Genomic DNA, 25,099 nt, shown 5'->3' with positions numbered 1-25,099 from the left:
AAACTTCATGGTAAACCTGTGGCCATTCTTTAGGTTGTGTGACAAACTTCATGGTAAACCTCGTGGCCATACATTATAGGTTGTGTGACAAACTTCATGGTAAACCCATGGCCATTCTTTAGGTTGTGTGACAAACTTCAATGGTAAACTCGTGCCATAATTATAGGTTGTGTGACCATAGAAACCCATGGCCATTCTTTAGGTTGTGTGACAAACTTCATGGTAAACCTGTGGCCATTCTTTAGGTTGTGTGACAAACTTCATGGTAAACCGGTGGCCATACATTACAGGTTGTGTGACAAACTTCATGGTAAACCCATGGCCATACATTATAGGTTGTGTGACAAACTTCATGGTAAACCTGTGGCCATTCAGTGTTGTGTGACAAACTTCATGGTAAACCTGTGGCCATACATTATAGGTTGTGTGACAAACTTCATGGTAGATAACCCATGGCCATTCTTTAGGTTGTGTGACAAACTTCATGGTAAACCCCTGTGGCCATACATTATAGGTTGTGTGACAAACTTCATAGTATAAACCCGTGGCCATTCTTTAGGTTGTTGTGAAAACTTCATGGTAAACCTGTGGCCATACATTATAGGTTGTGTGACAAACTTCATGATAAACCCATGGCCATTACATTATAGGTTGTGTGACAAACTTCATGGTAAACCCATGGCCATACATTATAGGTGTGTGACAAACTTCATGGTAAACCTGTGGCCATACATTATAGTTGTGTGACAAACTTCATGTAAACCTGTGGCCATACATTATAGGTTGTGTGACAAACTTCATGGTAAACCTGTGGCCATTCATTATAGTTTGTGTGACAAAATATCATGGTAAACCTGTGGCCATACATATAGGTTGTGTGTGGCCATACATTATAGTTGACAAACTTCATGGTAAACCGGTGGCCATACATTATAGGTTGTGTGACAAACTTCATGGTAAACCTGTGGCCATACATTAGGTTGTGTGACAAACTTCATGGTAAACCCGTGGCCATACATTATAGGTTGTGTGACAAACTTCATGGTAAACCTGTGGCCATACATTATAGGTTGTGTGACAAACTTCATGGTAAAACTTGGTTGGTCCATACATTAAATTATAGGTTGTGTACAAACTTCATGGTAAACCTGTGGTCAACTTACATTATAGGTTGTGTGACAAACTTCATGGTAAACCCGTGGCCATTCATTTAGGTTGTGTGACAAACTTCATGGTAAACCTGTGGCCATACATTAGGTTGTGTGACAAACTTCATGGTAAACCTGTGGCCATACATTATAGGTTGTGTGACAAACTTCATGGTAAACCTTGGCCATTCTTAGGTTGTGACAAACTTCATGATAAACCTGTGGCCATACATTAGGTTGTGTGACAAACTTCATGGTAAACCCATGGCCATTCTTTAGGTTTGTGTACAAACTTCATGGTAAACCTGTGGCCATACATTAGGTTGTGTGACAAACTTCATGGTAAACCCGTGGCCATTCTTTAGGTTGTGTGACAAACTTCATGGTAAACCTGTGGCCATACATTATAGTTTATGTGACAAACTTCATGATAAACCCATGGCTATTCTTAGGTTGTGTGACAAACTTCATGATAAACCCATGGCCATACATTTTAGGTTGTGTGACAAAACTTCATGGTAAACACGTGTACATTATAGTGACAAACTTCATGATAAACCCATGGCCATACATTATAGGTTGTGTGACAAACTTCATGGTAAACCCATGGCCATACATTATAGGTTGTGTGACAAACTTCATGGTAAACCTGTGGCCATACATTAGGTTGTGTGACAAACTTCATGGTAAACCTGTGGCCATTCTTTAGGTTGTGTGACAAACTTCATGGTAAACCTGTGGCCATACATTATAGGTTGTGTGACAAACTTCATGTTAAACCCCGTGGCCATACATTATAGGTTGTGTGACAAACTTCATGGTAAACCTGTTGCCATACATTATAGGTTGTGTGACAAACTTCATGGTAAACCCGTGGCCATACATTAAAGGTTGTGTGACAAAACTTCATGGTAAACCCTTGGCCATACATTATAGGTTGTGTGACAAACTTCATGGTAAACCTGTGGTCTTACATTAGGTTGTGGGACAAACTTCATGGTAAACCCATGGCCATACATTAGGTTTGTGTGACAATCTTCATGGTAAACCTGATGGCCATACATTATAGGTTGTGTGACAAACTTCATGTAAACCTGTGGCCATACATTAGGTTGTGTGACAATCTTCATGGTAAACCGGCGGCCATACATTATAGGTTGTGTGACAAACTATATGGTAAACCCGTGGCCATACATTATAGGTTGTGTGACAAACTTCATGGTTAACCTGTGGCCTGACATTATAGGTTGTGTGACAAACTGAAAATAGCAAGTACATCTTTTACAAATTATAGTAAAACTTCTGTAAGATTATATTCTATTTCGTAATAGATAAATGGAATCAATTTATAAAAATGGTTAAGACGTGACTTTAGGATTATAAATGGGTTGGTTTAACTATTAACCTATTAACAGCCAGGGTCATTAAATATAAGGATGTGCCACGTTTTGGAGGTAGAGGCAAGGTGGAGTACCCAAAGAAAAACCACTGACCTGTGGTTAAGTACCTGGCAACTATCTCCAATGAGGTTTGAACTTGAGACAGACCCATTTGAGAATGGATTTGAACTTGTGATCCAGAGGTGGAGGGCTTGTTGTGATATCTTTACCACTTAATGGCCACCACTGCCCCTTATGATTATAAAACTTAGTTGATGGAGAGAAGCAAGAAAAGAAGAAAAGTTGATAGAGAGAAGTGAGAAGAGAAGAAAAGTTGATAGAAAGAAGCGAGAAAAGAAGAAAGAAAAGAAGAAAAGTTGATAGAGAGAAGCGAGAAAAGAAGAAAAGTGGATAGAGAGAAGTGAGAAAAGAAGAGATGTTGATAGAGAGATGCGAGAAAAGAACAAAATTATTGGATAGAAAGAACTGATTCTTCAGTAATAGCTTCAATAGATTTTGTAATTTAATACAACCTAAAGATATATAGAGAAATTCTTGTTTTTCCAAAAACTCTTTTCAGTTACCTATGCAATAGATTTCAAATAATTTCAGAAAATAAAACATGTACTACAAATGTTCACCTGCATTTCCTCCATAAGTCAACTGAAAGTTGTTAAGTATATACGGTACATTTATACCCCTTGGGGCTTAATTCAGAAATGAAGATAATGCAGTTTGAGTGTTTGCCAGCATTCACTGCTGCAAGGAGAAACTGTTAATGACATTTAACTATCCTTAACTACATACTTGTGTTAGTTTTATCTGTATATTCAAACTTTCGTACCTTGATTGAAGACTTGCAATCTGCCAACCTTGGATGAATTCAGGAATTTTCTCCACTTTCAATATTATTCTCCAATACTTCTCTCGAAGGAAATACACATGATGCTGAAGTCCGCTAGAAAAAAAGGGTAAAAATTATTCATTAACTTACAAGAAATAACTTTCTAAAGTAGTTATATAAATCTGATGGTCTTATTTATATTTACTGAAAATGTGGAAATTTAGCATGAAAGGGAAATTTATGTGGGGGGGGGGGATTTACACTAATTACAAGAAGATTGCTTGACCAGGAAAATAACTTCCTTGCAAAAACATTTGTGACTATGGATTGAACTGTGCAGTTGGTAAGTTAAAGTCTGAAGATACATGTATATCTATTACAAAAATTACATCACCATGAAGTTAACCACTCAGAAAAATGTTTACTTTTACAGTGAATCAGTTGTCAAGCAAATTTATCGAAATTATTATTACTGAATGAAAACGTTGACATTCAAAATGAATGAAGGTTGATGAAAATTTTAAATTGAAACACTGTTGAATTGTAAAGTTAAAATTGACTTTCAATATAGGGTAATCAGGTACATGTAATCATAAAACGTAAAGTGAAATCTGACTTTCAATACAGAGTAATTGCCCAAACCAAGTTACCAGAGATCTCTGAGGATGCTTGAAACATTAGATAGTAGTAATTTGGAAAAGAAGGGAAAATAAAAAAGGTGAAAAAAAGCTAATATTTAACCTATTTTTGCATGAAAAAATGTTACTTTCAGTAATAGGTACTGTAAGTTTTTTCTAAAGCAATCCTTACCTTAAAACATACTTAAATCTCCTTTAAAATTGATGATATCCTTTGTTTGCAAAAATAAAACAATGCCTAATTTTTAAATAATTATAACTGGTTTCATTCAAAGATTTCCTAAACAAAAGTATAAAACTTCACCGCGAACTAGTGAATATATATACCACTTACACCTTTTAATAATTACGTACAAAAAATAAGAATGTTAATTGTCTTTATATGGTAATTAGACAGAATAATTCATGAATTTTGTCAGGTGTTATCAACTTGTGGCTTGGTATAATTTTAGGGCGCTAGAAGATTCCAGCTAGAACTTCTTTCTGTTAGGTCTGTTAGAGAATCCATTTTGTCCATCTGGGATGTTAAATATGACGGGGGAAACTTGTATTCCTGAAGCCACTACGGCAGAAGAAAAGAACGCTGAAGCAGAACATAGTGTAAGTTTGGGAGCAGGAAAAGAAGTGTTATTCTTCAATTATTCCAAGTTCTTTCAATACCTTTTACATCTCAGTAATATCACTTTTTATTCTTTGATGATGTGAGATGTTAAAAATTGTGTTTGACATTTTGCTTGTTCTTTTATTAATTTGTTTTATACTAATTATTTGAAGTTCAATTGTTTATGAGGAAAAAAATAATTTTACTTGGCATTGTTACATAAAGATGCTTTGATTCAATTTTGTCTGAATTTAATTGTTTTATTTATATTTTCATGAAAATTGCCAAGAAATTAAACAAGTTTCTGTAGGCAATTTAAATTTTCATTGCTTTTAGTAATAATCCTGTGTGAAAAATTTCTTTAAATATCTGATAAAGAAAGCATTTTTCCAGTGGTGTAGATTCTGACATTTGTCAAAGTCATGTTAAGGTTGTGTAGGACACACAGGTGATCTCCACGATGTTACACACACTTATTGATTGATGACATATATCATACATACACAAGCAATGACGTCGGAATTAATTCTATATGAATACTAAGTAATTAATTTATCATAATGATATTCACCCCTGAAACTTCATAATGGACTGGTCCCGTCTTTGATTTAGAAGAGTCTAAATGTGTCTTCAGGGGTGAATGATTTAATGATTTCCACTTTAGACTGGCCAAAAATGCCACACTCACACTTGCCGTATAACCTTTATAAAAACTATATTTTTCAAACCAAATCTTTTATTTCTAATATTTTTGACAAAGTTATAAAATGTTATCAAACTCTACACAATTGGATCTTCATACTATTATGACAATTGACTTCACTTAAGATAACTTTTGATTCATGTATGTATTAGATTGCTATCGATCAAACACAATCCTATTTCAATTTATTATTGAAATATGTCAGTTTTGTTGAAATTGCTGTAACCCATTTTTGAACTGTACATAATTGAAGTTTGGTTATAGAAAATTCTTGATTTACATGTGATGTTGGATGAAAAGAAGATTTTATATGCTTCATTACCTAGACACGCCTTCAAAACATTCAATAAGTAAAATTATATTAAAAAATTTACGATTGAAATTGGAAGCCAGATGGTGGGTATTAGGGAAGTGAAAATCACTCTAATAAAAATCTGAAAATGGCTTTTGGAAAAAAGATTATCTAAAATAAACATACTTCACTCTCAAAATATACTATTGTAAAGTTAGCACTTCAGTCAAACCTGTTTCAATTAAGACCACCCAAGGCACAAAGAAAAAATGGTCTATCTATCCTAGAGGTTTTTATACAAAGGTAAAATTCTGTTGAAATTGACCATTTGGGCCTCTAATTAGAAAGTGGTCATATTAAACAGGTTGTCACTAAGGCAAGGGTTACTGTTACTCATTATTTGGGTTTGATAGAGTTTGAAAGTGAATGTTTCAGGTGGGTGAGCGTTTGCTTGGGAAAGTAAACATGTTGATAGAATGTGTAAGCTAAGTTTCTAGAGATACCTTAAAATACACGGTTCATAATCCAGGACATTAAACAGGACTGATCATTTCATGTTGAATTTAAACATGTGCTTTTAATATAAAAAAAACCCCATGTAAAATCAAGACGATAAGCCATGTACTGAATGTAGTTTGTCACTTACACCAATGAACTTAAGGAATTTCTTATTACCTATACTGATAACAATTGAATTACCATCTGTACAGGTATGTTGTGAGTTGTTGTGATGAAATGACTACTGTTCACCAAAATGACTAGGATTATCTCCCTTGATTAGACATGAAAATGTTAATAAAGATGGCTCTGGCCCATCCCTAATGCTTTTCTTCAGATATATTGGTTTTCCTCCAAATACTTTATCACCATTCTTTAATATCTATGATACTTTCTGCTCCTGTTTAGTATACAAGCCATTTTTAGAGTGACTTTGGTTTCCTTTGTTGTTAGTATCAAGTTCTAATATTTTCAGCAGTGTGATTAATGTATGGGGATTACACTGGGTTGGGCATCGGTGACCAGGTAGCTCACCGTGAAAAATCTGACTAGTGTTCAGAGGTCTAGAGTTTGAGCCCTGGTTTGGCCACTATGCTTTCCCCTCTACTGTTACAAATTGGCACCCAACTAAATACCTACGAAGGTGGTATAAAGGTCTTTTAAGTCTTTGAGAGCAAAGACTTTGAAAAGGGAGGGAAGAGTGTAGCAGAATTGGACTGGGCCGATCATCGGTGACCAGGTAGCTCAGAGTATCTGGCTAAAGTGTTTGGGTTCAAGCCCTGGTTCTGGCACCATAAAACTATTATCAGACAAATTTTTTACTTAAGTATATGATTTTACATAGATGTGAGTAAAAAAATCTGTCAGAGAAAATTTTATGGTGCCAGGCCCTGGTCTAGCCACTACATTTTCTCCTCTCCTGGTACACTATAGTTTCAATATCAGCCTTGTACACAGTTGACATGCACAGACAATAATTCAAAGGCACTAATGGGAAAATTTCTTGAAGTGACCTTAAGTCTGGGCCAAACAAAATATCAAAGGATACAAAGTGATACATGCTACATCGATCACTTCAACTGGAGTTTGCAAGATTTTAATTCTGCAATGTAATAAGTTGCTTCTAATTACAGTCAAAGTATTCAAGTTAAATTTCATTAGAATACTCAAATGAGTGATGAGGTTCCACTGTGTATAAGGCTTGCTTGCACCTGTTACTGGTTGAACCTACAGATGCATTATCCTCAGCTACAGATGATAAAATCTGGATCTAAATCTGAGATCAGAGGGAAAACCTTTACTGTACATCTTGAAAGTCTGGTTCTAAATCTGAAAAATCTGGGTCTAAATCTGAATCAAAGGGGAAACCTTTACTGGTTCTTGAAAGTCTGGTTCTAAAAATTCTGGGTCTAAAGATCAGAGGGAAAACCTCAGCTTGAAAGTCTGGTTCTAAATCTGAAAAATCTGGGTCTAAATCTGAGATCAGAGGGAAAACCTTTACTGTACAGCTTGAAAGTCTGGTTCTAAATCTGAAAAATCTGGGTCTAAATCTGAGATCAGAGGGAAAACCTTTACTGTACAGCTTGAAAGTCTGGTTCTAAATCTGAAAAATCTGGGTCTAAATCTGAGATCAGAGGGAAAACCTTTACTGTACATCTTGAAAGTCTGGTTCTAAATCTGAAAAATCTGGGTCTAAATCTGAGATCAGAGGGAAAACCTTTACTGTACAGCTTGAAAGTCTGGTTCTAAATCTGAAAAATCTGGGTCTAAATCTGAGATCAGAGGGAAAACCTTTACTGTACATATTGAACCTTGGTGGTTGTTGGTCAAAGATTGACCTTTAATGATTACCCTTAGGGGTCAATATGTGACCTTAAATGACCTCTTCTAATGAAGGACTGACCATCACCAGACCCTATGACTTTTGATAATGTCTTTTAATCCATATCCATGTAATTCAGTTAAAACTTTTAAATTTTGGATAAAACCTCATTTCCATATGTTAAATTTTCACCTAAAATGCGAAAATGTACCTAGCCACACAATTGATAATCAAGAGCTTGTGGTATGAAACTAGATTTTACATGTATGTACTTAGTGTAATTTGACCCCAGGTTATCATGATAGTGTTGATAATACTGAGCAGCCAGGGGGGTCTGGCACTAACTCTCACACCTTGTGTGTGATTGTAGACACCGGTCACCACCTAGAGCTTTGTTAACTTCCCATACCTATATCTGTATCATAGTTCAATGAATTATTCACTCAATATTGTGACTGCCAATTACCCTCAGTAGGTTTGATGTGGATCAGATTGAATCGTTGATGGGATAAAATTCTGGAAATATTTAATATAAGATCAGTTGGCTGGTTCCGCTGCATTAGACATGCATGTTCATAATGTTACCCACGACTATAGGCATTGTTATATAGAACATATGTTTAACTTTCAATTCTGAATGTTTGACTTGGAAATGTGTCACTGGGATCACCTGTCACAGTCCCTAACTGTCGTACTTCAAAAGGACTGTTTCTGTATACTTACATATCAATAATGAGAAATGGTTTGAATACATGAAGTAATATTGGAAATGAAGCAATTAAAGGGCTATAACTCTAGATCAAAAAATGAAATTTGTGATTTTGTGATTTAGAACTACATGTACATTGAGGAAGATACAAACAATTTATGTTATTTGATTTATAAGTAGGATTTAGATATTTTCATGTCCTATTGAAAGCTAGGGTCATATTTATGTATAAGGACATGATGGGTGAGGACAGCCAGAGTACCCAGAGAAAAACCTTAGACCAGCGGTCAGTACCTGAAAACTACCCCACATGTGATTCAAACTCTTGACCCAGAGGTGGAGGGCTTGTGGTAAAATATGTCTGAACATCCTAACCACTCAGCCAAATTGCAGTAGGGCAATTATCTAGTTGTAAAATATATCACCTTATGGTACATGTCAGATCAACTTGCATCCAAAGGAATTTGTACAAATGTCAAAATGAATTTACAATCGAAATTATATGTGTATTTTCAGTGAGAATTACCACAGTCTAAAGATTATGAAAAGATTGGGTTTTTTTTTCCACCAAATTAACTTGCAGTGTTAATTGGTATTTATTTAATCATAATGAAGTTTTTTGAAACAGAAATGTAGCTAAAATGTAAAAAAAACAAAATCTTTATGACATTTCAAAATATTTTTAATTTCAGGCACAAAACTTTTAAGTTTACACTCGATGACATAAATATTTAACTAAGGACTTCTTATTTATTCAAGGTGATATGGTTATGCATTATATAACTATGTGCATGTCGTACTGAATGGGCTGCAGGTATATTAAGTCACATTAACAGACTGATATGCCCTAGGACCACCTGACAAATGTCACCGTCATAGAAATTAATTTGGTTTGAGACACTAGACTGAAATGAAAGATTTTCTCAACAGCAGAACTGTCAAGGTGAAAGTTAATAGGCTTTATATCTGACAACTTGACATACATATGATTGAATAGATTTGGTATGTCATTCTGGTGTTTGACTATAATTCAGGAAATAGTGTCCTGGTGAAGAAATATGTCCTGGTGAAATAGTGTCCTGGTGAAATAGTGTCCTGGAATAGTGTCCTGGTGTTGACTATATTCTAGAAATAGTGTCCTGGTGTTTGACTATAATTCAGAATATGTCTGTGAATAGTGTCCTGGTGAAATAGTGTCCTGGTGAAATAGTGTCCTGGTGTGAATAGAAATAGTGTCCTGGTGTTTGACTATAATTCTAGAAATAGTCCTGTGAAATAGTGTCCTGGTGTTTGACTTTAATTCTAGAAATAGTGTCCTGGTGAAATAGTGTCCTGGTGTTAGTGTCCTGGTAATATTCCGAAATAGTGTCCTGGTGTTTGACTATAATTCTAGAAATAGTGTCCTGGTGTTTGACTATAATTCTAGAAATAGTGTCCTGGTGTTTGACTATAATTCCAGAAATAGTGTCCTGGTGTTTGACTATAATTCTAGAAATAGTGTCCTGGTGAAATAGTGTCCTGGTGTTTGACTATAATTCCAGAAATAGTGTCCTGGTGAAATAGTGTCCTGGTGTTTGACTATAATTCTAGAAATAGTGTCCTGGTGAAACAGTGTCCTGGTGTTTGACTATAATTCTAGAAATAGTGTCCTGGTGAAACAGTGTCCTGGTGTTTGACTATAATTCCAGAAATAGTGTCCTGGTGTTTGACTATAATTCTAGAAATAGTGTCCTGGTGAAATAGTGTCCTGGTGTTTGACTATAATTCCAGAAATAGTGTCCTGGTGTTTGACTATAATAGAAATAGTGTCTTGAATATAATTCCAGAAATAGTGTCCTGTGTTTGACTATAATTCGAAATAGTGTCCTGGTGTTTGACTATAATTCTAGAAATAGTGTCCTGGTGTTTGACTAATAATTCTAGAAATAGTGTCCTGGTGTTTGACTATAATTCCAGAAATAGTGTCCTGGTGTTTTGACTATAATTCCAGAAATAGTGTCCTGGTGTTTGAATAATTCAGTAGTGTCCTGGTGTTTGGACTATAATTCCAGAAATAGTGTCCTGGTGTTTGACTATAATTCTAGAAATAGTGTCCTGGTGTTTGACTATAATTCAGAAATAGTGTCCTGGTGTTTGACTATAATTCCAGAAATAGTGTCCTGGTGTTTGACTATAATTCTAGAAATAGTGTCCTGGTGTTTGACTATAATTCTAGAAATAGTGTCCTGGTGTTTGACTATAATTCCAGAAATAGTGTCCTGGTGTTTGACTATAATTCTAGAAATAGTGTCCTGGTGTTTGACTATAATTCCAGAAATAGTGTCCTGGTGTTTGACTATAATTCCAGAAATAGTGTCCTGGTGTTTGACTATAATTCTAGAAATAGTGTCCTGGTGTTTGACTATAATTCTAGAAATAGTGTCCTGGTGTTTGACTATAATTCCAGAAATAGTGTCCTGGTGTTTGACTATAATCAGAAATAGTGTCTGGTGTTGACTAATTCTAGAAATAGTGTCCTGGTGTTTGACTATAATTCTAGAAATAGTGTCCTGGTGTTTGACTATAATTCTAGAAATAGTGTCCTGGTGTTTGACTATAATTCTAGAAATAGTGTCCTGGTGTTTGACTATAATTCCAGAAATAGTGTCCTGGTGTTTGACTATAATTCTAGAAATAGTGTCCTGGTGTTTGACTATAATTCTAGAAATAGTGTCCTGGTGTTTGACTATAATTCTAGAAATAGTGTCCTGGTGTTTGACTATAATTCTAGAAATAGTGTCCTGGTGTTTGACTATAATTCTAGAAATAGTGTCCTGGTGTTTGACTGTAATTCTAGAAATAGTGTCCTGGTGTTTGACTATAATTCCAGAAATAGTGTCCTGGTGTTTGACTTGATAATTCAGAAATAGTGTCCTGGTGTTTGAATTCTAAAATTGTCCTGAAATAGTATCCTAGTGTCCTGGTGTTTGACTATAATTCCAGAAATAGTGTCCTGGTGTTTGACTGTAATTCTAGAAATAGTGTCCTGGTGTTTGACTATAATTCCAGAAATAGTGTCCTGGTGAAATAGTGTCCTGGTGAAATAGTGTCCTGGTGAAATAGTGTCCTGGTGTTTGACTGTAATTCTAGAAATAGTGTCCTGGTGAAATAGTGTCCTGGTGTTTGACTGTAATTCCAGAAATAGTGTCCTGGTGTTTGACTGTAATTCTAGAAATAGTGTCCTGGTGTTTGACTGTAATTCTAGAAATAGTGTCCTGGTGTTTGACTGTAATTCTAGAAATAGTGTCCTGGTGTTTGACTATAATTCCAGAAATAGTGTCCTGGTGTTTGACTGTAATTCTAGAAATAGTGTCCTGGTGTTTGACTATAATTCCAGAAATAGTGTCCTGGTGTTTGACTGTAATTCTAGAAATAGTGTCCTGGTGTTTGACTATAATTCCAGAAATAGTGTCCTGGTGTTTGACTATAATTCAGGAAATAGTGTCCTGGTGAAACAGTGTCCTGGTGAAATAGTGTCCTGGTGTTTGACTATATATAATGGTCAAGAAATAGTTCCTTTGTGTTTGACTATAATTCACGAAATAGTGTGTCCTGGTGTTTGACTATAATTCCAGAAATAGTGTCCTGGTGAAATAGTGTCCTGGTGTTTGACTATAATTCCAGAAATAGTGTCCTGGTGTTTGACTATAATTCTAGAAATAGTGTCCTGGTGAAACAGTGTCCTGGTGTTTTGACTATAATTCCAGAAATAGTGTCCTGGTGTTTGACTATAATTCTAGAAATAGTGTCCTGGTGTTTGACTATAATTCTAGAAATAGTGTCCTGGTGTTTGACTATTCCAGATATAGTGTCAGTAACACTTGAAAGAAAGTTGGTGTAAATTATGCTCTAATTTCTGCACATGCCAGAATTTCAAGATTTTTTATAATATTGAAAGTGTCTGTTTAAGAGAGCTCTTTGATTTACATAAAAGCAATATCAGTGTCCTGCAGAATAGTTCATCTCCAAGAAAACTTTTGAACCACACCTGAATACTAGATGCATTAGAGCGTTGTTGAGTAAATCTCAGGACATTTGAACTGCATTATACCTGTTGATGAGTCTTGATTGTTAACATTTTCATCCCAAAAAGCGCTCGGTATGCTCAAAAAATTGAAAAAAAGGGGATGATTAATAAGACAAAATTAAAAAAAAAACCTACGGCTTTCATGGTTTCAGTTTGCATTTAATTCAAGGTCGATGACATATGCATTCAGAAGCCTCAAAGGGGAGGAGCATTATTATGGATGTGGGTTGCTAATTAAGTCGAATACGGTATATTTGATAATTTTGCCACTTCAATGTCATGTTAATGATGTCGTGTAACACTATGTATGCGCGTTTAATAGCTAAGGATTGTGATTGTTTAGTTTATTTTGCAATGAATTAAAAATCACCATCCACAAAATCTCTGTGAAATAAGACAAGAATTTTGACTTTGACCAGGTTCCCTGTATTTATGGCCCGTGTATAGACACCTGACCATGTGCCTTCAGGCGTTCTTGGTGTCAGTACATGCTGTATTGGTCGCTCTACCTAATGTACCAAGCTCAGTACGTTAGATCTATATAAGGAATTCATGCCTTTAAGGCTACTGTATTTAAATCTTTATTTTCTCATTCAGTTGTGTTTGTAACCAGCTTTGACTGATATTGTACATTTTATCATCAATTCTCAGTATTTGTCCATCATGTCCTCCCAAAAGGTAGTTACAGCATCAAGCACCGTCCAATCACCTTATAGGCAAATATTGTCTTTCTTTGTTTTTAATTTAATGACATTATTTAACAAATGTCTCCTTTTGTCTACAGGAAATCAAGTACAACTTGACCCCTGGACGTAACAAGTTACGGAGCCGGTCCATGTCCCAGTCGTCCACGGACAGTAACAGCTCCAGTAAGTATACATCAGGTACGGACACACTTACTACACTTTTACATACGCTTGGTCTGGTTTTTTGGGCTTCAGTCGTTATCCTCCTCTCGTTGGCTTGTCTTGGCTTCTTGTGGCATTATATGGAATGTATTTGAATGGCGTAATGTGCTACTTCTCTTTTTCTGAAGACCTTTCTTCAGTGTGTTGATCTTTATAGATTTGGTTGCTAGACTTGATGCATGGAAGATTGTATGATTTCCTGGCTATATTGAGTATTGGTGTATTATCCCCTTCTTTCAATGCCTGTCTGTATTCCATCCCAGATTCCCTGGTTGATGTACTGTAGTTTCTACTCCAGGTGAATTGGCCCTATAACTGCCTTCCCCCTCCCATCTATTGTTTTTAAGCCCCCTGACTCCAGTACATTGATCATGTCACCATGCAGTTTACCCACTTTGTCTTTGGTTTTCTGACTTGTCCTACTTTAATTTAAATTAATAGCTCGCACTCTTTGCCTATATGCATTACCATATCCCTGCCTTCCCACTGCTCCCTCTCCATCACACATTGATGTTACCTAATATAAAGGCTTGTATAGCCATAACACCTTAGCCCTATTGACATTCCTGGAACTTTGTAGGCATGCATGTCTTCAACACTGGATCTATCCATGGATTACTGACGAAATTTGTCTGGTCTTGCTGTCCCTATATTAAATGTCACCAGTGTCATGCATGAAGCTTGATAGATTTCATTATCTATTGATTGAGCTGTCGCATTGTTGAAAAGAATGCTATTTGCTCATGCAACTGGATAATTTAAAGATATCTGTTGGGGATTGAAAAGTCAGCACCTCTCCAACAAAAGGAGTGGCGATGTTTCTGAGAGTAAACAAGATAGGTCTGGACTAATAGTCAATAATGTGGTCTACATTTACTTCTTAAAACAAACCATTTAAAAAAAATAGCAAAAAATATATCTACCAAAATACTAAAGATTTGACAACCAGGCAGCATGATGTTCTGTTACAGTGAACAGGGGTCGGGGATTGGTCCCGTTAAGTGACGTTTCAGTCCATTTCCTCTAGTTTTATGGTGTACCATTTTCACATTCACCTAACTAAGATTTAGAAGAAAACCATTACCATTTACAGCTTAAAAGCTTTTATGGTCATACTCAAAATACAGGCTTCAGGCTTAGGGGTAACTCCAACATTGACGACTGTGTCTTTGAGATGAAAATGCTCTCAGTGAGTTCGCCCAGGACTTTTGTCAAGCCGCTGGGAATTATTGCTTAGTAATTTCCTTCGCTATGCAGGCTTCATTTTCTGGAATAGTGGAATCGGAAAAATGAATACCAGTGTTTCAAGAGGCACTTGCAATGTAAAATTTACATTTTCTGTTTGATTCAGGTGGCACTTGCACGATAAAATTTGCATTTCTGTTAGAAATTAGAAATTCTTCTCGCATCCATGTTATTGAACTGGTGGTTTTCTGTAGATGTTTCTGTAGTTCTGGTATTTCATTGTTACCATGAGATTACAAGACGATGCAAGATCAAATAAGACTTTTGTGTGTATATCTCCTTGGAAATAATTAGGCACATTGCATCCAGAACATCAATGGCGGATATTCAAAGAAGCTTCAGAATGTTGAAAAATAAAGAGTTTGTGACATTCTACCACGATAGTCCTCTACCTCTGGGTCAATGTGACTGAGTGGTTAAGTAGTCTGACATTCCACCACTAGCCCTCCACCTCTGGGTCAATGTGACTGCGTGGTTATAAGTAGTCTGACATTCCACCACTAGCCCTCCACCTCTGGGTCAATGTGACTGAATGGTTAAGTAGTCTGACATTCTACCACTAGTCCACTAACCTCTGGGTCAATGAAACAGAGTGGTTAAGGTGTCCGACGTTCTACCACTAGCCCTCCACCTCTGGGTCAATGTGACTGAGTGGTAAAGGTGTCTGACATTCTACCACTAGACCTCTACCTCTGGGTCAATATAACAGAGTGGTTAAGGTGTCTGACATTCTACCACTAGACCTCTACCTCTGGGTCAATGTAACTGAGTGGTTAAGGTGTCTGACATTCTACCACTAGTCCTCTACCTCTGTGTCAATGTGACTGAGTGGTTAAGAGGTGTCTGACATTCTACCACTAGCCCTCCACCTCTGAGTCAATGTAACTGAGTGGTTAAGGTGTCTGACACTCTACCACTAGACCTCTACCTCTGGGTCAATGTAACTGAGTGGTTAAGGTGTCTGACATTCTACCACTAGACCTCCACCTCTGGGTCAATGTAACAGAGTGGTTAAGGTGTCTGACATTCTACCACTAGTCCTCTACCTCTGTGTCAATGTGACTGAGTGGTTAAGGTGTCTGACATTCTACCACTAGTCCTCTACCTCTGTGTCAATGTGACTGAGTGCATGGTTAAGATGCCATACATTCTACCTCTACCTCTGCTGTGCAGGTTCTAGAATGTTTGTGCAGTTGTCTAATACAAACAGATCCATGATGGTTTTTCTCCATAATCCCTTTCTCTATTAGCAATAAGGGAGATCTTTATAATGACATGTAAAGTGTAATAGTTATTTATGATGTGCCAAGTTCATTTGAGTACACCAGTGAATGTCTGTTGTTTTAATCACTGTATAAATTAGGCACCCATAATACATAAATGTATGAAGCCTGTGTGCTAATGACAAGTTATATTCAGTTGCGACAAGCTAACATGGAATATGTCTGTGATATTTCACTTCATTTCAAAACTCTTTAGAGAGATCAACATTTTGTTTTTTCTGATAACATTTTTTTTTAGTATTGCTTCAAGATTTTCTCTGTAGTTTAAGCTTTTTGTTCTAAAATTTAGATAAAATGGGGTAAATACATCAACACATAATTTTTTTTTCATCTTTCGCCCAACTTATAATTTGAATTAACAAAATGAACTTCATGAAATTGGTCTTATTGTCATATAAATACTTTTAATGTCTATATCATATGATATACACTTTTATATTTCATTCCAAAACTCTGATAAATAGTTGTGTTATGCACAACAACTTTCCGTCCTAAATTTGAATTCACATTATTATTCTAGAGTTGCAGTGGTTTTGTCATTGACGTCATTGGGGTAAATACCTGGTTCTCATATTTATACTAAATTATAGGGCTGTCAGATTTCAAAATAATGTCCTACTGTCCTAACACAGGCTTGACCATCATGTTTTGGTGACATGTTTCACAATAATGTAGATTTCTAATGATGATGGGACCAGATATCCTTGTTGACCTGTCAGATAGATAGACAAGGAAATGAATACATCACACGCACAAGTAGCGGCCTGTGACACCTCGGGGCTGACAGTGTATAACCACACAGGCACCGACTAGTTATCTTACAAACTGTAAAACTCTAATCTTTTTTGTTGATATTAAAAAGAATTTTTTTTTTTAAATTTGCCCCCAAAATAAAGTTTTACAGTGTAAGCGTAATTTGCTACTCCTTTGACGTATTGAAACTTGTGTAATGTTCTGGTTTTATGTTGGGACATTAAATCAGGTTTCTTTTGTTGCATTGTTTGAGTCAATGTCAAGGTTTTATGACGGTTAAGTTAATTTGTTGTAAATTCTCCCAGTGGTGAAAGACACAGCATATCGTCAGAGGGGAGACAATCTAATCTACTCTCCTTCATTAGACAGAAGACATTTAAGAAATATCATAAGCACCAAAAGGAAACAATTCAAAGCTATATTTTGTCATCAATATTCCTTCATCAAACATATTCCTGCTGCAATTATTTTAGGATATTTAAGCATTATTCTCAGTGTGATTTGGTTCAGGGTTATGGCTTCATAACCCCAAAAGATACTGTGAATAATGCTGATAATTTAATTCAGATAACTCAATCACAAATAAGGCATAAATTTCCTAAATTTTAATTACAAAATCAAACAAATTGAGTTGTGAAGCATTGATATCTTATTCAATAATTCAGTTTGGTCAATGACTGTGCTGCTTCTAAAATTCCTTTTGAACAATTTTGTATGTATGATGCATAATACTTGACGTACTATTCTTTTGGTCTACGGAAAAATAAACGCAATGATCTTACCAATAGAAATGAGTGTAACATATGAAATTAAATTGCATATAAAAAGAAAAAAGAAAATTAAAAAGCAATAAGGTACAAATTTTGTTAAATAAAGGTGTGATTTATATCCATCTTGAGAAACAATTATGATAATAAGATGTGGTTATGTAATTCAAATTGAAAATGGCAGTTTAAATATATATATATTATATTTTGACCCATATACACACTTGGATTATATTGTCATTGAATGGGCATGTTAATGAAATTCCACATCATATAAAGGTACAAAAAGTCATCCGTCGGAATATTACTGCTTGTCATAAATCTGCCATAGGGGGTTAGGTTAAATGACAATAAGTAAGTGATTGTCAAGATAAGAATTTATAGATGTATTAGTTATCAGTTGTGTAAAGGTGTTGTTTCAGCACTGATTCAAACGTTCATTAGACCAAGATATGGATTCTACGGATTCAGACAGGGGTAAGTGTAATTTAAGACTAATTACTGATGATGTTTATTAACGAGGCATCACAATTAAGAATTCTTTACTACAGATTAGCATGTTTTACATGTTTATTTTTACGCCACCATTTATATCAGTAATACCTATGCTATGAACTAGCTTTGCTCTGGTAGTATTAAGCATCAATGTACATAGATATGCTACAAATCTTAAAATGTTTTGCTTAAATATTGATATACATGTAATTCAAAATTCACGATTCAACAACTTTAAAATTTTCATGTTTGGTATAACTTTAGTTCTAGATTATTCATGTGGTTTCGTTTGATTTTGTTTTATGTACAAACAGACTAGGTCATAGCTTGTACAACGTTTCAGTGATAAAAGCTAAAGTACACAGACAAAAAAAATCACCAACTAACATGAACAATCATTATAAAGGAATAATTTTCAATGTACTAACTCTGATTGTAGGCTTTGAATGTCCCCATTCTATTACCTCAGCCGTAAGTTTTCTTAAACACTTATTTTATTTTTAGTTATTTGTTGATTTTTTATATTTTTGTGATGAAAAACAAATCAAAGATATACATCAGCTAGTACTTTATTATTAGCACATATTTTACATTTTAAAATCTCTAGAAAGATTTCAAGAAAATGACTTATCAAAAAAATTATAATCCTGTAGAATTGTTTTAATATGCATGAACCATAACAAATTTCCATAAAGGAATGAAATTGTTGCACTTTTTCTCTTGGCAAATTAAGGCATAATTGCTTTAAATATTTCTTTCTGAAGTTTGACAGTTCAATAAGTGCTTATTACAGAAATTCCCAAGTTGAATTATTATATAAATATTGATCACACAATTATATTCCTTGATTTAAAGAAAAACTTTTGAAATAAAAAATGTATAAGCAAACTTTGATTTTATTTAAAAATGCAGTATTGGAAACAAATATTAGTTAGGAAAAATAAGTAAAATATAATTCAATATTTTAATTGAAGATGATGTTACAAAACAAAAGAAAAAGAATTACATTTTATAATATCTATTATTTGGAATGTATTTGTACAAGGTAGGAGGAGTTATTTCCCTTTAACAAGAGAAACACCTGTTTTGATGTTCAATGATACTAAATTTTCTTTTTGTGGCATTTGAAAGAGAGCTTGTACAGACATAAGCTGTTGCTTAGTCCTTCATGGTTTCTGGAAAAAACCAAAAAACAAATACTATGCATCTAAATGTGAAATGATGATAATTTCAGAAAAATAAGATTATAAGAATTAAAGATGCTCCATTGCTTACAAATGGATTTTTTTTTCTCTGTCAAAAACAGGAGCAGACAATTTTGTATTTTTCTTCAGTTCCAAAATTTACTTACTTTACACCATTACCATTGAAAAATTTGAGCTATTAATTTAACAAAAAGATAAAAATATTAAAATTAATTAATTGCATCCCAAAAAATTTCCCTGGCACAATGTCCAATATAGAATTAAGTCCTGATAGCACATGCAACAAAAGCAAAATGAATTATTTTATGTTATTTTTTGTGTTAGTTAGACATATATTTACGTGGTGAGACACCAATTATTGTTAAAATGATAAGTTTTGTTATGCTCTGTCTGCGGTGGAGCATCTTTAAAAGAAAGTTGCGAGAAAAATATCCTAGTAAAAATCAAAACAATATTAGTTCACAATAGTTTTGTTAAAGTTGGAATGATATATCTAAGATTCGTTTTTTTCCACACCTAACTCCTTTCTATAAAATATCAAATTTAAGGATATACTCCTCTGAGAAGTCAAAATTTTCTTGTATTAAACTTTTTTTCTCATATAAATTTTTGGAAAGAGGAGTTCATACCATGAAAGAAAATGGAAGAAAAAACATATGTCCGTGTGCTTGTTTTTGAGTTATTGTCACTCAAAGATACCAAAATGACAAAATAGTGGGTTTTATTGGAATTTCGCCGTTTTGACCACATACACTAGACATTAAAGCCATAATTTCCTAATGAGGTGTTTGATATGTATGGATGTTTGTAGAATTTATTTTCCAGTAGTCTTCATTAAAAATATATCAGTTATGATTAATAAGAGTCATATTTTTTCTCAAAATAACAACATATGCTACCCCTACCCCTTAATTTTGAGCTCCAAAATGCACCATTTTCAGCTATTTTTGTCAAATTTAATACTTTATAGAAAAAGTTCTGGTATTAAACTTTTGTCAATAGTTTGCATATCAATAGGGAAAGGGTTGTTCTTTCTAAATCAGACAGAAAAATGGGGGGTCCGTGTGCTTACTTTTTTGCCCCATTTAAATATATGTTATTTTTTCAATATTTTTGACTAAAAAATAAAAGTGCCCAAATTACCATTGAATGTAAAAATAAAGTGACGAAAGTGTATCATTTCACACATTAATGTTCAATATTTTAATTAGATGAACCCAGTGAAGATTTACAGCAAAAATTAACTCGATACAGCTGAAAATGCTGATGCGGTGATGATTTAAGTAAAAACAATTTAAGTAAAAAATGGGAAAACGATGGCTCTTCTCAAAGCCAAAAAAGACACAATTTCAAAATGGCCGCCAAATGGGCCATTTCTAAAAATCGCTGTGTAAAAAAATCTACTAAAAATAGAAATGTAATTTTTTGACAAAATTTGCTACAGACCACATGCTACAGATATTGATAAATCATATTTGAAAATCTCATAACGTTTTTGATCTATGTCAAAACGAGACTTTAACGGGACTGAAACCACAGAAGAATACATCCTTAAGACTGATGAAAAATAAAAAGATTAGCTGATAGCAGAATGATGCTTTGCAAGTTATCATTTATGTCATCTGGAGTTATTTCCCTTTGATGAGGTTTCATACACATAGTTTTTATGTTTAGACTGGAAATAATTTTATTTCATACTTTTTTGGAAAAATAATTTATGAATTCACCTCGATAAATCTCAGTGAAAGTCTTCTTTAAGTTCCATGTGATTTTCTGATTGATCGATACTTGAGTAGCAGCCATTGCCACTAATACAAGACCGGGGCCCTGGGGCTCCTAAAAGTCTTTACGAGCCCCTTGATTTGTGTTGCAGACAACCCATTGATTTTTTGCCTGTTTATATGAGTTTAAATATTTTGTTGAAAAACCAATATATATTATCATTGTTGATTTATCCTTTAAGATATTACTTATATTTGAACAGTTTTCATGAACCTATTGTCAGGCTATGATCAAGTGGGGTTTCTGGATTTTAGGCCCAAAGATTTTTGCCACTGCCCTCACTTTCTTTCTGTAGGGAGACCAGCAGTCTCTATCTCCAATAAAGTTAGTGTCTAAACCTGGATAGCTAGCTCACAATTAAATCAGTTGAAATATTTCATGTAGTGCTGTGTCCTCAACTTGTTTATAACTAAAACAAGGATACTTATCCCTATCAATCAATAAATCAATCAATCGATAAATCAATCAATCGGTCAATCAATCAATCAATTAATCAATCAATCAGTCAGTCAGTCAGTCAGTCAGTCAATTAATCAATCAGTCAGTCAGTCAGTCAGTCAGTCAGTCAGTCAATTAATCAATCAGTCAGTCAGTCAGTCAGTCAGTCAGTCAGGCAATCAATCAATCAATCAATCAATCAATCAATCAATCAATCAATCAATCAATCAATGCTATAATTGTCAAATCAATCAATCAATCAATCAATCAATCAATCAATCAATGCTATAATTGTCAAGACATACTCCTTAACATACTATCTTAGTCGATTCTTCAGTTTTAATCAAAGTCTAATTTCAATCACACCTTCAATGAAATTATGTTGATAAAGAAATTTCTTGAAACATGGGAATTGTCAGGGTTTAAAAGGAATGTTTACATTGGACCACTTATGCCTTAAAAAATGTAAAAAAGAGATTTTACAGTAAGATACTATATATGGACAGGCTATTTACCATTAATGATATCTCTTTTTGCATATCAAAATATAGTTTCTATAAAGGCAGGCGACTAATTCTCATGAAGTAGCCATGGATGCATTTATTTCTCGCCATCGCATGTGTATTTGTACGGTTACACACAAATTTTCAAAATTAAATGAAGTCATATTCTGATAGAAGACACAAACATGCATCAATCGGTACTTGGCGAGAATTGTTCACTGATTTGTAGACTTTTAAGAAAAATTATTTGTTCTGTAAATGTAAATTTTCTGGTGTTTTGTCTATATTGATATAAAATCATGTATGTAGATAGAAAAAAGAATACTTACAATAATTAAAATACAAATAGAATTCACTGATATAAATTTAAATTGCAAAATGAAGGCCTTTTTCAAAGTATTCGTTTTGAAATGTCTGTCTCATCATTCCTGAATGTTGAACTTGGCAATAGAGTTATCTCCCTTTAACCAGATAGGTACCTTTGTGATACATTACTTGAATCTTATGATATGAGTAAAAGATAATTTTAGTTACCATTAATAATTGCTGTCGGAGTGAATAGATACTATTTTCTTGATGATAATCAAAATACCAATATTTTTATTTAATTGCAGAGTTGGTTTTAAAAATAATTTAATTTTCAGTATGCATGTTAGAATGAAGCTATGATAACGAATTTACACTTTGTAACTTTTATCTATAGCGTATATGAAAAACACAGTCTACAACCTTCTGAAGTGGGATTTTTAAGTCATATATAGTGAAATTGTGAGTCTGTAAACAATGTTTAGAGGAAAATCAATTGTTTATATTCATATGATACATTTGCCATATTGTTTAATATTTCATATCTATACATATTAACTATAAACCTGAAGTATTGATTGGGAAATTCAGCAACCAGTTTAGGCAATATATATTTTGGAATGGGCCGGGCCCTATATCAGCTAGTCCCAAATTAAACTACATCATAGGCTCTGTATATGTACATGTTTCATCACTGTCCATGGAGCACATGCTTATCTATAGATTAAATCATTTTGTAGAAAATTTAAGACATGTGGTCAAAGGTAAAGTGCTTGAATCTGTTTGAAGTTGGATATTGACTTAGCTTATTAATATTTTCTCTGATTTATAGAAGAGTAAATTTAAAACCTTGAATAGATGATCCTTTCTTTTCCCTATAGAAACAAAAATGTTTATTACACGTCTATAAGAACAAGCATGCTATTTATTGTAGTGTATTGTCAACATCTGCAGTTTAATCATATAACAATATAAATAACAGATTTCAAAATTTTGACTTGAAATTTGAAATTGAATTTCTTCAATTTGAAAGCATTTTACTCTTTTTGTTATTGTTTTGAAACCGAAGACATGCAGTACTGACATGCAGTCCTGTCAGTACTGCTATTAGTAAAGAAAATGTCCTTCTTTTGGTAAAGAAATTACAATTGTTTAAATTACTTAAAATCTAAGTGTGTGACTTAACAGTAAATCTGTATGGAGATGACAGAGTTAAGTGCATCAATCCGGTCTATAAATTTTCGACTGTTTGATATTAGAAAGAATAATTACATTGAACTGTTGTACAGTATATTTCTCCCACTATATATTATCTGAGTAGGCGATGTTGTGACCACATTAACCCAATGTCCAAGCCATGCTTAGCTTTCACATTACTTTCCAGCGTGTTTCAGACATCCCATTAAACATTTCATAAAGCTTTACTTATAGTCACAATAAAAACGATGGATACGTGACAGCTTACATGTAAACGCCATTTATATAGGTTTGTAAAATGTAAATACCCAATACCCTGGTAAGTCTACGTAGGTTTTAATAGTTCATAATGAATATTCAACAAGGAATTGGAGTTCTCCTAGGAGATATTCAGGTGCTTTAAAGCATTCAAAATCTCAAAGGAGAATTATTGTTGAAAAGATTTGTATGTATACATGTAATGTAAAGAAGAGTGATGATTTCTCACAAATCAAGTTTTGCGTGCATACAACAATTAAAAATCTGTTTCTATTGATCTATTACAGAGTATTTTAAGACATAATAATTGAACAAGCTTGGTATTAGATGTAAGTTTATAGTATTGTTGAATGAATTATAATATTTTCGATATCGGTTATGCATTCTAATAGCTTTCGATTTTCCCAAGGCCTGCCTGTCGTCCTTTTTAACATTCATCTAAGGTAGATAGGGATTAAAAAATATATAGTTTTACTTTTACTTTTAAAAAGATCTTTGTTTAAGATTACAGTAATCCAGTGCTTTCTTATGGAACTGTTTATCCTCAATAACAAACATGTGAACATAGATCAAAAGTTGGTCAATTACCTAATACATACTTTACGCCTTATATGTTTTAATTGGTCAACCTTTACTCTCTTCATGTTGATTCGTTAGTCAATCTTTACTCCCTAAATGTTGATTGGTCAGTCAGTCTTTCAATCTTTACTCCCCTTAATATTGATTGGTCAGTCAATCCTTACTCCCTGAATGTTGATTGGTCAATCAATCCTTACTCCCTAAATGTTGATTGGTCAGTCATGCATCATCTACCTGACATTGATTTCACATTTATACCTTTACAGTGTTATATGTCAACTGATGTTTTTATAGAATAACATGAATACTTAATTTTACTGTAAAAAGATTTTAGGTGAGCAATATGCAAATTAATTGTGATATATTTTTCGTCTGAAATGGGTACAAGAATTCTAAAAAATACATTCTTAGGGGTTAAAAATTGAATAGTTTCACCAAACTCAGAAACAAGGTAAGCCCACACAGTAAAATCAGTCTGTTTTTTGCATTTGAATATAAAACCTGCAGCACTTAAAGATATGAAATACTTAAATTCTCAAGGAATGTATAAAAAATTATGACAGTCTGACATTTTTCTTACTGCATCATTGCAGTATCGTTAGCACTTATGTTTAGATATTTTTACCATCCTAATTTTTATAGAACTTCCAGTTTAAAGCATTGGTAGTGGAAGACACATT

At 34.0% G+C, this 25,099-nt stretch overlaps 1 protein-coding gene and 1 long non-coding RNA gene across 7 annotated transcripts in view; one reads left to right on the top strand and one right to left on the bottom strand.

The window, feature by feature from the left end:
• LOC138336497 (adenosylhomocysteinase-like 1) overlaps window positions 1-25,099 on the top strand; it is a 108,695-nt gene that overhangs the window by 21,550 nt on the left and 62,046 nt on the right. For 2 of the 6 annotated variants that reach the window (XM_069285998.1, XM_069286002.1), the window contains exon 2: window positions 13,485-13,569. In XM_069285998.1, the coding sequence (XP_069142099.1) occupies window positions 13,485-13,569 (85 nt within the window). Of the gene's footprint in view, window positions 1-4,525; window positions 4,610-13,484; window positions 13,585-25,099 lie in introns of those variants that run through there. The other 4 variants (XM_069285996.1, XM_069286000.1, XM_069286001.1 and 1 more) reach the window with 3 other exon arrangements.
• LOC138336501 (uncharacterized) overlaps window positions 1-25,099 on the bottom strand; it is a 45,865-nt gene that overhangs the window by 18,355 nt on the left and 2,411 nt on the right. Inside the window, exon 2 of the long non-coding RNA XR_011210436.1 lies at window positions 3,372-3,485. This is a non-coding gene — a long non-coding RNA (uncharacterized lncRNA). The remainder of the gene's footprint in view (window positions 1-3,371; window positions 3,486-25,099) is intronic.

Source organism: Argopecten irradians, chromosome 12 (genome assembly GCF_041381155.1).
Source record: "Argopecten irradians isolate NY chromosome 12, Ai_NY, whole genome shotgun sequence".
NCBI classification, from domain to species: domain Eukaryota; kingdom Metazoa; phylum Mollusca; class Bivalvia; order Pectinida; family Pectinidae; genus Argopecten; species Argopecten irradians.
The sequence above is the reverse complement of the archived record's forward strand: the minus strand, read 5'-3'. Positions and strand labels throughout refer to the sequence as shown.